Source organism: Numenius arquata, chromosome 7 (genome assembly GCF_964106895.1).
Source record: "Numenius arquata chromosome 7, bNumArq3.hap1.1, whole genome shotgun sequence".
Lineage (NCBI taxonomy): Eukaryota > Metazoa > Chordata > Aves > Charadriiformes > Scolopacidae > Numenius > Numenius arquata.
The window spans coordinates 37,069,639-37,084,710 of NC_133582.1; the positions used below are offsets into that span (position 1 = coordinate 37,069,639).

At 39.7% G+C, this 15,072-nt stretch overlaps 1 protein-coding gene across 2 annotated transcripts in view; it reads left to right on the forward strand.

Annotated features, from left to right (window-relative positions):
• Positions 1–14,675, forward strand: part of SEPTIN7 (septin 7) — a 76,726-nt gene extending 62,051 nt beyond the window's left edge. Inside the window, exons 8-13 of one of the 2 annotated variants that reach the window (XM_074151165.1) lie at positions 499–550; positions 1,448–1,573; positions 7,718–7,738; positions 10,723–10,858; positions 12,812–12,951; positions 13,492–14,675. In XM_074151165.1, the coding sequence (XP_074007266.1) occupies positions 499–550; positions 1,448–1,573; positions 7,718–7,738; positions 10,723–10,858; positions 12,812–12,951; positions 13,492–13,531 (515 nt within the window). In that variant the 3' untranslated portion in view covers positions 13,532–14,675. The remainder of the gene's footprint in view (positions 1–498; positions 551–1,447; positions 1,574–7,717; positions 7,739–10,722; positions 10,859–12,811; positions 12,952–13,491) is intronic. The other variant, XM_074151166.1, reaches the window with a different exon arrangement.
• Positions 14,676–15,072: the final 397 nt, after the last annotated feature.

A 15,072-nucleotide genomic window follows, 5' to 3' on the forward strand; every position in this document is an offset into this window, starting at 1 on the left:
TATCACCGGCGGGTGGTCTCGTTTCTCATTTTCAATGAAAACTTTAGCAACTCGTTTGGCGGAGGTTGGTAACTCAATCTGTTTTAGTTAAGTCTGTCTTCTAAAGGTTTCAGATATAGGTGGACCTTGACTGAGGTCTTCAGTGGGTGTCTGATCCGTATACGGCTCTGCTGGTGGGGCTTCCTAAGGATCAGAAAGCCCATTAAAACCGGCAAAACTGTGTTTCTGTTGTGGTAGCTTATTCTGCTGTACTGCACCGAGTGCAGTCTCCCAGTATGGCTTAGGGGAGCACAGCAACTTTGCTGGTAAGACCCATGGCTACGGTTATATCGGTAATGCTCTCCTACTGGTATCACACGCGCTATTTGAGTAAGGAAAGCCTGGAGGTAATCTGGTGTTGGAATGAACGTAGGAGATGAGTGACATCTAAAAACCTTACGTCTGTGCGAGGTACATACATTGGTCGGCATCGCAACAAAAATCTCTCTCTTTCCGTAGTTGAAAACGGTGAACACTGTGACTTCACAATCCTGAGGAACATGTTGATAAGGTAAGTGACTTAACAGGTGACATTATGTTTTCCAGTGTGTCTGAAAGATTGGAAAATCATATGTTGGAGAAAAAAAGATCTGAGATGGTTACTTCATATTAATCCCTGTATTTTTAATTGTAAATAGTATCTTGCTCTTTACGATACCTTGTTTAACCACCCACATATTTAGCAAGCAGTGGTGGTGGTGATTTTTTAAATAGTTCTCTTTACTTTCTGCTTACTTGTTCTTAAAAATTGTGATAAACCATAGGAACCCGAGCTGTCTGTTAGCGCTGATGTGTTGCAGGCATTTTTAAATTTTTTTTTAATTTTCAGTGCTGCAGTTGTCTAAAGCAAGACTACCCGTGCTTCGTTGGGTTAGGTTCTGAGTCCTATACTTACAGCAGTTCAGTAAGTTACGTCTGCTGTAACAACTGTTGCTTTAATTATTAAACTTTGCTTTTCTCTAAGCTGACAATGAAAAATGATTCAAGGGAGCTAATACTTTAGCTTTTGCAGACTTAAAAGATAAAAACTAGGAAGTTTTTGCTTAGTTGTTTCTTGCCTGACATGCTTTGTTGCACCTACTACAGTAGTAATACACGGTTTTCATATCTGTTCTCCAAATACTTGGAAGTTTATCCACAGAACTCCAATTTTTCCAAAGATTGGTCCTGTAAGTTAATGTTTGGAATATTGGCAAACTTGAGATAGTTCCGTGCAAACTGGTATTTCTGTGACTTTGCTGTCTTGAGAGTTCCAATTTAAATGGAAGAATGACAGCGTTGTGGGGAATGGGACATTAACCAAGGGATATAATTTAATGAAGGCAATTTGCAAAATGAAGATGGACTGATTTTTCAGATAGTATTTTGTATTTGTGCACTAAGCTGATAAATTCCACTTTATTGGCAGAACTCACATGCAGGACCTGAAGGATGTCACTAACAACGTACATTATGAGAACTACAGAAGCAGAAAACTGGCAGCTGTTACATACAACGGGGTTGACAACAACAAAAATAAAGGGCAACTAACAAAGTAAGTTCTTGCCAAGGTTGTATTGCGCTTCAGTCTTTTAGCTCAGGGTTTGGTGGTTTGGGTTTCTCTTGCTTGGTTGGTTTTGTGTACCTGTGGTGGGATTTGTGGGGTTTTGGTTTTTTGGGGGCAAGTGGTGGTTTTGTTTGTATTTTATCCTCCAGTCAGTTGCCTCTTCACTTTGTTCAGGTCTAAACACTGAATACTCCTGGTGTACTTAGGGTTTGGGTTTTTTCTGTTTCACTGAGGTTTACACTAGTTTATCTGAGCATGTTAAATAATTGGGGTTTAGTTGATTCGGTTCTGAAGAGAATCCTTACATTTCCTATTTCTGTAAATAGGTTTTTGCAAAGCTTTTGTGCATTAGTGTTTCTATTTTGGTGTATATATAACTTCTGGAATTACTGTCTCTTTTGGTATGAATGCTTAATACTCAGTGTCAGGGATGATTTTGAGAAGAACGGGTTAATATCTGTTTAGAAACTCAGTCCGGATGCACTAATCTCATCTTTGAAATGCTGCTCTGGCTACTTCTAGGGTTCCTTATCACGATAGGGAAATTATTGCAAAGTTTTTTATCTTTTGCGAGAGGAGAGTTGCAATGCAGGGGGTTTGGGTTCTGTTATTGCCAGGTTTTTTAACCCTAGTATGTCATTTTAATCGCCTCTGACAACAAGTTGTTTGCCAACCTGATGAAATTATTGGGAAATTTAAAAGCAGGCTCTACTGTATTTTTAATTTTATAATGCCGTTTGAGAATAGCTGCGCTCTTAAATTGAAGTATTTTTCCTGCTTTCCATGTGTCAACTCTACAAACAATAATTAGCAATTAGTGATACTCTTTATTTTACTTGTACTGCATTTAAATAAAAATTTCTCAAGCGGAATATAGGGTATTCTGTTCAGCTAATGATATGCCAAATTATAGTTGTTCTTCCTGACAAAGATCCCTGAAATTAGGTAGAAATATATATCTGCTGTTCCCAGTGAAAGCTATTTTTCACTAAAGGAGTCTCTATCCTACACTGTCTTAATGCCTTGAAAGTGCCTGTGAAGGTGTCATGGTTTCGGCCGAATTTACCAAAACCAGACCGACAGATGGCCCTTCCCCCCCTCTTCTCCCCCCAAAAAGAGGAGAGAGGAGGAGAAAGAGATAAGGAGATTCGGAAGTTTAGAATGAACTAAACTACTTTAATGAAGAATTAATATTAAAATAAAAATAAAGAAGAAAATAATGAAATAGATACAATATATACAAAACCATGTCAAGCTCCCAGGATGACAGTCACGTCACCGGCAGGCACTGGGGAAGTCCCAGACTGGACTCAGTGACGAATGGGAACTGGATTCCAGCTCTGGAGTCAGGAACACACGGATCGGGATCAAAGGCAGATGAACAGACAGAGTCCTCTCTGGACGTCGGCCATCACAGGAAGGGGCTGACCCTTTGATCCCTCAGCTTTTATACTGAGCATGGGGCAGATGGGATGGAACACCCCAGTTGGTCAGGTTTGGGTCACCTCTCCTGTCCACTCCTCCCCACCGATGTGACCCCTCTACGTTTTTTCCGTTTCTGACCCCCTAAGGGGGCAAATAACGAAATTGGCTGCCCTTGGTTGTTACAGCAATAAGGATAAGCAAGGGCCTCCCTGCACACCATCCCTTGGCACGGAGCACAAACATTGGGCTGATCATTCTGAGAACGAGCAGTTTTCTCCACAATATGCCGTTAGTTTCAGAGAGTTAGAGGAGGCCGAGCTGGGATGTAAAGTTACAGAAGAGACAATTGGTTCGGTTTTACTTCAAACTGGGACAGAAGGATTGATTTAAGTGGATCTAATTTAGTTGCGTTTATTGTGAGCCTACACGAGGCTTCCTTCCTCAGCGTTGACAAAAAATATAATAGTATATGTCAGTTGTATCAACCCTTCAAAAGTGTACTTAAATTTAGGTAAAGTTTATAGTGAGGTCAAGTCTTAAAAAAAAACCCACCATAGTCTTCAGATATGTGTATCCGTAAACACAGTGGTTACTTCTCACTGTCATGTTTCTTGCCATCACTTTATCTCCGAATCGCATCTCAAGGCTTCTGAACGTCTATAGCAAGTATGTTAGAAATGTTTCTCAAGCTACAGTTGTCCTCATAACGCTATGGTGTCCTTGGTAGAGAAGGGAGGAGTTTTAAGAAAATCAATTACTAAATGAGGCAGTCTGTGTGGAAGAATTCGGGTGGGGGGCGTGTAAGGTGGTTTGCACATTTGGGACTGTTAGACAAGAGGGGGGCGGGCAAGTAAGGCGTAGAGGGAGATGCGCCTGATTCCTTTCCTCGAGAAGCTGTTTCTGTCTCCAGTAGAACCTCAGCATCTCTGTCTCAGGGACTTATCAAATGACTGACACAACTGGCTACTCAGAGAATTGTGGATATCAGAGTTGTTATGATTTTTTTTTTTTTTTTTGGTGGTGTTTAATACTATTTTTTATCCCTTTCCAAATCTTACTGTTTTCCTTAAATTCAGAAAAACCTTACTTGCAGTGATAACACTTTCACCAGTTATTATTTTCTGCCTGCTTAGATTTGTGTTAGGCTGCACCTCCAGACTTAATCTGTTACCTGATTCCAGTAAGGACTGGTTATTCTGCGTTCTTCTTAAAAAGAATAACCCAATGATTTATTTTTTTATTCCCATATTGCAAACACGATGAGGTTTTTTTCTATAAATTCATCTACCAGACAGTTTCAAAACTGTTTTCATGTTGTTCGTTCCCCCTCGGCCTCCCAGTCAGTTGTTGATAGCATTGCTGAGGTTTCCTGGAGAAGGGAAGGCTGAGGGGGGATCTGATCAACACCTATAAGTACTCAAAGGGTGGGTGTCAGGAGGATGGGGCCAGTCTTTTTTCAGTGGTGCCCAGGGACAGGACAAGAGGGAACAGGCACAAAGTGGAACATAAGAAGTTCCATCTAAACATGAGGAGGAACTTCTTCACTTTGAGGGTGGCAGAGCCCTGGAAGAGGCTGCCCAGAGAGGTGGTGGAGTCTCCTTCTCTGGAGACATTCAAACCCTGCCTGGACACGTTCCTGTGCGACCTGCTTTGGCAGGGTGGTTGGACTGGATGATCTCCAGAGGTCCCTTCCAACCCCATAGCATTCTGTGATTCCATGATTCCATGTTTCCTTTTTAGTTAGAATTTATGCTAAGAGTGTCTGGAATAACTCTGCTTTCTGGAGCATGAGATGGCAGGAGATGCAAAAATAAGCATGTCACTGTGCTGTCCGCTTGAATATTTCTAGGAAAACGTGCCTTTTGGAGGTGTTTTCTCTGTAAGAAACCTGTCGCTCAGAACACTGCAGTACTGTGTATACTGTATTGCTCTTAGCTATCAGGTTTTCGTTTTAGCAAGAGAAGAAATAAATTATCACAGTTTGCTTGATTAAGCCATCTGAAAGATGGCAAAGTCTATCGCAAACTTGTAAGAAGTATTTTAGAACCTTTCCTTAGAGTTTTCCCTCCAAACATAGGGTGACTTAATAAGTAAATAAATCACAGAATGGTTAGAGTTGGAAGGGACCTTAAAGATCATCCATTTCCAACCCCCCTGCCCTGGGCAGGGACACCTCCCACCAGACCAGGTTGCTCAAAGCCCCATCCAGCCTGGCCTTGAACCCCTCCAGGGATGGGGCAGCCACAGCTTCTCTGGGCAACCTGTTCCAGTGTCTCACCACCCTCACAGCAAAGAATTTCTTTCTAGTATCTCATCTAAATTTCCCCTCTTTCAGTTTAAAACCATTACCCCTCGTCCTATGGCTCCATTCCTCGATAAAGAGTCCCTCCCCATCTCTCCTGTAGCCCCTTCGGGTACTGGAAGGCCGTTATAAGGTTTCCCCGGAGCCTTCTCTTCTCCAGGCTGAACAACCTCAACTCTCTCAGCCTGTCCTCATAGCAGAGGTGCTCCATCCCTCTGATCATTTTTTGTGGCCTCCTCTGGAGCCGTTCCAACAGGTCCATGTCCTTCCTGTGCTGAGGACTCCAAAGGTGGACACAGTACTCCAGGTGGGGTCTCACCAGAGCAGAGTAGAGGGGTAGAATCACCTCCTATGACCTGCTGGCCGCACTTCTTTTGATGCAGCCCAGGATGCGGTTGTCTTTCTGGGCTGCCAGCACACACTGCCGGCTCATGTTGAGCTTCTCATCCACGAGCACTCCCAAGTCCTTCTCCTCAGGGCTGCTCTCCGACCATTCTCTGCCCAACCTGTATTTGTGCCTGGGATTGCCATGTCCCAGGTGCAGGACCCTGCACTTGGCTTGGTTGAACTTCATGAGATTTGCGTGGGCCCACCTCTCCATCCTGTCCAGGTCCCTCTGGATGCCATCCCTTCCCTCCAGCGTGTCGACCGCACCACACAGCTTGGTGTCATCGGCAAACTTGAATAAAATTCTTGAATGCATACACAGGCTGTGAAGCAGCTGATGCTATTCTTATTACCTTATTATCCATATGTCATTGCAGCATATTTCTAAGCTTTAACGTGCTTTTTTTGGCTTCAGTGTGTTTTCATAGTTTTGAACCTTGCATAGTTTGAAGCAGCATAGAAGGAATTTTCCTAACAACCATGTTTCTTCCTGGAAATTAATTAGAAGAGGGAAGAACAGATATTAGCAGTTTATCTGTGCGTTCCCTTAGGAATTTTCTGCTTGCCTTTTGAAAGAAGTGTCTGTGTCTCAAAATGGAGCAGGCAGCTGTCAGAGACTGGCTTGACCTTTTGTACCTTTAAAACATCTGTATTTTTGTGATTTTAGGAGATCTTTGTTTTTCGTGCAGCCGTTAACATATTTTTGTGAACAAAAATGAAATGTTAACGAATAAAGTATGTGCTCCAAGTTTGAATAATGCTGTGCAGGTGAACTGAAGGAGTTTCTTCTGTCCAGTTGATAGTTTCCTCTCTGATTTGTCTGCTTGGATTTGGTGAAACTCTAATTCGCTGTTCTACAAGTAGCTTATTGACCTGAGAGCAACCCAAAGCATGTCTTTTCCATGATTATGTAGCTTTTTTGTATTTTAGACTTCATGTCTGATTTCTTCACATTTTCAACATCATCCCATTCATTAAAAAAATGAAATGTCAAGGGTGCTCTTCACGTATATGGATAACTTGTCTCTTCAAACGATGCGGTAATTGTAATTTCACGTGTACTCTACGTGATGTGTGAAAATTGATGTTTGCTCTGAAAAATTAAAAAATTTGAAGTTGGGAACTCTTCTGTTTGCTGTTTGAAGGCGCTAATTTGAGTGAGTTTAAAACCTTATTTTATTGAAAGTCACGTTGTACCCTGTCAAGATGAGCCTTATCCATCTACTGATCCGTTCAATAACCGGTAACGCAACCCACAATGCATAGGTCCTTCTACCTGCTGCTCTCAGCCTGCTTCTAACTCTTCCTGCTGGTGCTCTTGGTGAAGTCTGTGGAAACGCTTGTGATGTTATTAAGCCCATCTTACATTGTGGTGAGGCTTAATATCAGAATCTTGATTTCAGACGTGGTTTTTGGTTTTTTTTTTTTCCCCCCTTTTCTGTAGTTTCAGGGAAGTGCTAACCCCAAGGCACGCAAGGTTAAGCCTCACGCTCTGGAGGAGGTTGCAACCAAACCTTCTTCAGAGCTGAGCTCAGCCGCCGGTGAGACCTCTGCTGGCCATTGAACTCGAGCGCTCTGTTTGGAGCGCAAGGACACTCCTGGGTTTTTAATACAACGTCTTTTACTAGGTGACAATTTTTAAAGGAACGGATAAGCCTTCATAAGGCATCGGTTTCTGAAAACTTGTTTAGAGCAGGTGGTTGTTCACGTCACTCAGATATTTCCGATGGCTTTGAAAGCGTGCGTATTCCAGGGAAACCGTGCCTGAAAATACCTGCACACCAAACCTGCAGCAACATTTACAAGGTGGAGTGATTTACTAATTGAGGTTGAAATAATTATAACCAGCTTTAACTAACAGTCGTTACTTTCACTGTGAAAAATTTGCTTTTGGGGGAGCACATAATTAGCTTTAGGAATCTATTAGTAATGAATTTACTTTTTTTAATTATTGCTTTTTGGTTTTGTGGTTTTATTTAAGCATGCTAAGCTAAGCCTCTGTATTTTTTGTTTTTTAGATTTGACACAGTTGAAGGCATGTAAGTGGTCATTTAAATTTTTCCAAAAAACTTAAAGACAAAAATTTTATAAACACAAAAAGGGTTTCACTGTTTAATGTTTCAAATTTAAAACGATTTCCTGTTATCCCACTCTCGGCATTGGTGTTTTTTTTTCCTAGCAGCTTTTTTTTTGTTGTTGTTCTAAAGCTATGCTAATGTAAACTTTAGGAATTTATAAATACTTTCAGTGACAAATATCTCTGTAAAAAGAAACTTTTTGGCTAAGTCTCAAGACAAATTTGGTCAAATTTCAACAATGAGTAGAAGCGCATAAATGAAGAGGTTCCCTCATTTTCTATTTGTAGCTCCATCACCTTTAGATAAATGCTCATAAAGAATTAGTGGAATTTTCATCCTTATCTGTAAATTTGCAAAACTTTGGTGGATTGGAGAATTAGTTACTTTAATCTTTTCTGACCATGATTTTACCTTATGACTGGCTCGCAGAGGTTCCACTTTGCCCGCATCTAGAATCACTTTTAATTTTTGGGCTGTGTTAACATACATCCTGTTAAATCATTTAAATGTTTTACATCTTTCTTCAGCGGTTTGGGGTTTTTTCCTTCAGCTCTTCTTTTGTTCCAGTCCCTTGTATAAGTTTTTATCCTGAAATAGAGGATAATGTGCTTTTTCCCCACGTCACATACCTAAGCCATAACGAAACCAGTTGTGACCGATGTTGTAAAGCTCTCAGCTGTAAATGCTCGCTTGGTAGTTTACCAAATTTCCTGGGCAGACTGATTTTTACCACTTTTTTCAAATACAGGGGGCAGGACATCCCCGTTACATTATTAGGTTGTCAATAGAAGGATAGTTCTGCTCCTCTTTCAGTTCTGAGGGAACTGCAGCAATGGTTCCTCAGTATATTCACATCTACCTCCTGGGTAACTTGTTGAAGAGCAGATACATTTGAGAACTTTACAATTCTAAATGTAACAACAATAGCCTTATTTTGACAGATGTTTAGCTTCTACAAGTACTGCTACTCACCTCTTCTTTCATTTTCTTCTTATTTTAGTGTATTATTTTATTTCACCTGTGTTCAACCCTTTTATTTTTTTTTTTTCCTTGGCTAGCAGTTGGCCTTTTGAAGGGCTACAGTAAACGTTGGACTGAGGATCCTTTTCAGCTCCGTGTATTATACAGAATCACATGGGGCTGGAAGGGACCTCTGGAGATCATCTAGTCCAACCCCCCTGCCAAAGCAGGTCCACCCAGAGCAGGTTGCACAGGAACGTCTCCAGGCAGGGTTTGAATGTCTCCAGAGAAGGAGACTCCACCACCTCTCTGGGCAGCCTCTTCCAGGGCTCTGCCACCCTCAAAGTGAAGAAGTTCCTCCTCATGTTTAGATGGAACTTCTTATGTTCCAGTTTGTGCCCGTTCCCTCTTGTCCTGTCACTGGGCACCACATACAGCATTTTACTCACCAATCCAAGCTTTGCAACTAGTAGTTCAGATTAATTTTTTTTTTTTTTTTTTTAAATGGAAGTGCCATTTTCTTCCTCCTCGCAACCCCCAACAATTATCATCTTTAAAATATTGGGATTTGAGGAAAAAGTTCATGTGGCCTTGCGTTCATATGACATCAATTCCTTTCACTGCGTGGTTAATTGGTGAAAATGGACAAGCAGGAAGGATAAAAAGAGCCATTAATAGTCAAAGCAGATGTCTGAGATAGTCTCCAGTCCTTTAAGAGTGAGTGGCAAATTCTGAATCAAAACAGACACTGTTCTTCTGTTTCAATCATCACTCATAGTTAGTAAATTCTTTTCTCATTTTAGAATGCTTTTTCTGCATGATTCGAATCGGAACGGGATTTTTTTGGTGGGGGGGTGGGGTTTTTGGTTTTGTTTTTTTTTTTGTTTTTTTTTTTTAAGAATTGAAAGCAAGAATACTATTTTTGATAGAGCTTAGACTTGCCACCTCTATTTTAGAAGTTGCTAGTCTGAGTGACTTGCACACGTTACAGCAGATACCCTAGCTAGCTGATTGTAACAGCTCCAAATATATTCAATTCTTTTTCATTTTTACCACCACAACAGTTAAAACTTTGTCATTTTAAGCCCTATGTACTCCAAACGGAAACAAGAGGCCAGTGTTTTGTTTTGATCGGTCTCTGTTGAACAGCAGAAAAGTCTTCGAAGGCTGCGTGTAGCGATCATCACTGGATCAAAACCATCCTGGTTTATTGGGTATTTAATGGGAAACTTGCTATTTCAAACCCACATCTTAGATAGCAGGCTTAGACAGCTTTAAAAAAAAAAAAGAATCCAGGAAAGTAGTTACCATATAGTGTATAGAAAAATTAAAAATAGTGTACGCTCTATTTATACGTTACATTTATTCGTAGTATTCTAAAGGTACATCTTCCAACTAATACTTTGTTAAAATACCGATACTCGGTTGCCTGAACCTTTCTTTGCAAAGTCACTGTCTCTTCAGAAGCGTTACCACGGCGTTCGACACAGTTATAATCTTAACTTACTCCTGGGCTTGCTTTGAACAGTGAAGATTTAGAGAGGAAATGGGACTTCTGTCTGCAACGCTCTTTAAAATTTTTATTTTGTCCATTAATATTTTTTTATATATTTGAATGGGAAAGAAAAAGACACCTGAAGATCAGTTGGAAGATGCTAATTTTTTGGTGTAACTGATTTCTTCTCTTCCCTCTCTTCCCATGACCAGGTTCTACTAAAGATAGAAAGCGAAGAGTTTCTGTTAACGTTAATGTAATGTAAATGAATTGTGGGGAGGAAAAGATATTGTATGAAATGTCTTTTTGAGGGAAAAAAAGCTTACCTGAACAGTTAATACAATAATGCATACTGAATTTAAGCTAGCAGTTATTTATCTTAATGCTTCAGTGTTTTCATCTTGTTTTTTACAGATGCCCTAATGTAACAGATAAGAAAAAATTAAAAAAAATTCTTATTAGCTAACTACTTTTTCTGGATTTATGGCAGGAGCCCGTTGGCACAGATGGAGGAGGAAAGGAGGGAGCATGTAGCCAAAATGAAAAAAATGGAAATGGAAATGGAGCAGGTGTTTGAGATGAAAGTCAAAGAAAAAGTTCAGAAACTGAAGGACTCCGAAGCTGAGGTAATCAAAACGTCTCAAAGCCCAACACGCTTGAGGCTGAAGATATGTAGAGAGGGCTCTTTTTGCCAAGACTTTGCAACATAACCTCTGTCTGGGAATTGATTCCACGGTTAGATTCTATGGGTAAAGACAACTCGGTTACTTTTTCTCAGCTTCTTGTCCTTGCTGAATTCGTATAAGCCCAAACTTAAAATGGAATTTTAATGTTCACGTGCATTCTTTTTTTATTTTCACAGTCACAGTACGTGAAAATACTCCTTAACTTTCTTACTCAGCCTTTTTTTTTTCCCCTCTCTCTCTTTTTGAGTATTTTATGCCTGTTGCCTTCTATGTGCTTTAGTAATAATCTGTTTTGCATATTAAAGAAGCGTTTCAGGGCCTTGATATGATGTCTGTGAGAAATCATCTAAATGAGAATTTCTAAACTAAGAAAGAGGCAGAGATTTGTTGTTTTCAGTGTTTTGGTGTCATTTGAACATACATAAATAGTAAGGATATTTAACTCTAATTTCCTCATCTCCAGGTAAAGCCCTCACAGCGAAACGGGTTTTATGGGCTTCGAGCTGCTCTTGAAGTGATCTTTTTAAGAGACTATTATAAAATTATGTTTAAGTAGGAGATTAAGTTTGGAGGAGGTGGCTTCTCACAAGAAGCCAAACGGAGACGTCAAAGTTCCTAAAGAAAGTGTGGCTCCAAATTTGAGGGAAAGTGAGGAAACTTGAAGGGGTGGTTGAAAGGCTTGGCAGCCTCGGCATTGTAATCACAGGGAAAAATGTGGCAGTTTAGAGCTTTTATTATTTTTTTTTTTTCTTTTGGAGAATTAAATAGATAAGGATATTTACTTATAAACCAGTCAGCAGTTTGAGGATTCTAAAGCTAGATGTTTTATCTGGATTACAGTGTTTAATTAGTCACTGGATTTATCCCTCCTCAACTTCGGTCTCCAATCTTTCTGAACCCGTTTACACTTCTGGCCTCCACGCTCTCCTTGGTACATGAAAAACAAACAAACAAAAATCTTCCTTTTTGTTTTTCATGTATTACACTCACTCAAAACATCACGAGGTATCCTGTGATACCAGTTTTTAAATGTTCGTGCATCCCATTCCTTTTTTTTCTTCGTCACTCACGGCTTCGTAAACTTCTGTTGTATTTCTCTACATGTCGAGAGGTGGGCAATAGGCAGTGCTGAGTATAAAGCACTTAAAACATATTTAAATGAAAATGTGTTTTGAAGGTTTTGTGTAAGAGAGGGATTTGCAAGAGAGTAAGGAAAGAGGAAGTTTTCTTTAATTCTAATTCAAAAACGTGTTACACCAAACAAAAGGAATCGCTTTTCCTGACCGTGTCTCCATTCTCACATGCAACAGGTTTGATTATCCTGTCCCGTCAACTTGTCCCATCGACTTCTTACACTGTTCTGGCAGCATAGACAATTCAATTCAATAATAATAATACTAATAATTCATTTAATCGGGGAATAAATTAATCTGCTTAATAATAATGTTTTCCCAAATAGATTCTTAATGTAGTTAATACTATAGGGTGAAATAAATGTTGGGGTTTTTTTTACCCACACAAAGTCAAAGATGCTCCTAATTTATGCATTACTGATACTCAAATGCCCTGCAATTTGCTTCTTAAACATTTGCACCAAATATCAAAGTATTCTTGAATTTCCTTTAGTTTGTCCCATGTAGCTGCTCACGACTCCTATTGGTAACTCCGGCAGCATTCGGGGTGTTTTCTATTTTGGGATTAATGCCCTCTTGTTTCTGTTATTGGCAATACCTATAACCTTAGAGTTTTTGGTCTAAGAGTTACTTTCTCTGAAGAGAAAATAGAATACTATATTTTTTTTGCATTACAGTAGTTGCTGAGGTTTGTTACTACGGCTCCAAAAGTCGCTGTATTTTCTGTGCTTACTGACTGTGCTCGTAACCTTCTCTACAGCTGCAGCGACGCCACGAGCAAATGAAAAAGAATTTGGAGGCACAACACAAAGAATTAGAGGAAAAGCGTCGCCAGTTTGAGGATGAGAAAGCAAACTGGGAAGCCCAACAACGTATTTTGGAACAACAGAATTCTTCCAGGTAAATTGGAGTCTTCTCCCGCAGTTCACAGGAAACGTGCGGGAGCTTTCTGTTAAAAGGAGGTTTCTGTGGTGCTCGACCGCTCTCAGTGCGTCACTTAAAAGCCAAGAAAAGTCTTGAACTGCTTTTGGTTACAAATGAGCATACATCAAAAATATTGGGAAGTTTATTACCTTCTAAAGCAGATTGTAATCTGCACAAACGCTGTGTCCGCACGTGACTAGATGTTTCTAGAAAAATTCTGTTTGTGTTTGAAAGCTAGGTTGCATCCGACTTCTGAGGGATGAGGAGTTAGAGCTTTGAGAAGGGAAGTGTTCAATTCTCCTAGTTCTTGGAAGGGGAAATCCAGTGATGAGTGCAGTGTTTGACTCTGTGTAGTACAAGGACTGTGTACACACTAAGTTTCATATATTATATTGCAATCAGTAAAGCTTTATAAAATGCATATTTTAAGGATGTACATTAGTGATTTATTTTTGGTTTTTTAAATGGAAGCGTGTATGTATTATTTAACATTTTTTTTATATATATCATTTTTAGAACCTTGGAAAAGAATAAGAAGAAAGGGAAGATATTTTAAACGCATCATTCTGACCACCAGTTATGTATTAGTTGCCAATATGCCAGCCTGGACATCAGTGTTTGTTGGATCCGTTTGACCAGTTTTGCACCAGTTGTATCCATAGTTATGGATTTAACAGCATGACAAATTTTTTTTTGTTAATTTTGATGGAGAATGAGATGCCTTGAATTGTCTCGGGTGTTGTGTACTTGGAAAAATAACAGCTCTAAGTACCTTATTTTTTTTCCTTTTTTTTTTTTTTTTTTTTAAACAGATGTCATTTTAGTGCAAAAGAAACCATTTTACTGTTGTACAATCATGTTCTGGTGGTTTGACGGTTTACAGGATATTAAAAAAAAATGCAAGGACTCTATAGACGGTTTTTAGTGAGGATAAATTGCCATAATATGATGCAAACAGTGCTTCTCTCTTATTATAATCCAGGAATTCCATTCAGTGCAGCATATACAATAATGTAATTTAGTCTAACACAGTTGACCCTATTTTTTGACACTTCCATTGTTTAAAAGTACACATGGAAAAACAAAAGTTGTAGGCTTACAGTGCACCTAAGCTTTTTATAACAACCCTTTTATGTTTTGGATTCTTTAAATATATGCTATTCTCATTTAGTAACTTCTTTAGCCAGAAGGATCTCATTACTGCTTCATTTTTTTTGTAATAACGTTTAATTTAGATATTTTTCCATATATTGGCCCTCCTAAATAGAATATAGCTTCTTTCATATGGTAGGAACCAGTGAGTAAAACTTTCCTTTAACTCCCTTTTTACATTTTATGGTAAGTAGCAGGAAAACGCATTTATAGGTCATTTCTAGGCAAAATTGTGGAGTTAACTACCAACCTGTTTCTACCTGTGTGCAGTCTTTCTTTCTTTTACTAGAAATGGGAATATGGCCTCAAGAAAAACATCACCATTTTGCATTTAGCTGTATTCATATACTGCATTTCTGTATTTTTGTTTGTATTGTAAAAAGTCACATAATAAACAATGTTGTGATGTAACACGTCCCTGCGTGGGAAATTTTCCAGGTGATAAACAGCCAAGTTCTACTTTGGGGGAAATGCTTGAATGCTTCTGTCTTCCATCTGGACTTGATTGACCAAGGGATGTCCAATTATGTCCGAGGGATTAGTTCAAGGTATAGAAAATGCCTTTGCATTGTGGAATTGGTAGGAAAAAACCATCTCGTTTCGGTGGCTGTGCTTCGAATTGGCAAAACAAGGGTCTGTTTTGCCCAGGAGAGGGCACCAAGTGTCCGCACCGCGGTGCTGTGTCCCACCAGCTCCCATTCCTGTAAGCTTTTCTGCGGATCTAAGGCTGTGTGACAACACATTCGCAGCGTCCTCAATTACTTCTTGCAGGCTCGTTGCCAGGGGTGGGTTTGGGTTTTTTTTCTCTTTGGTTTTAGTTAGTTATCATAGGATCATAGAATGGTTAAGAGTTGGAAGGGACCTTAAAGATCATCCAGTTCCAACTCCCCTGCCATGGGCAGGGACACCTCCCACCAGACCAGGTTGCTCAAAGCCCCATCCAGC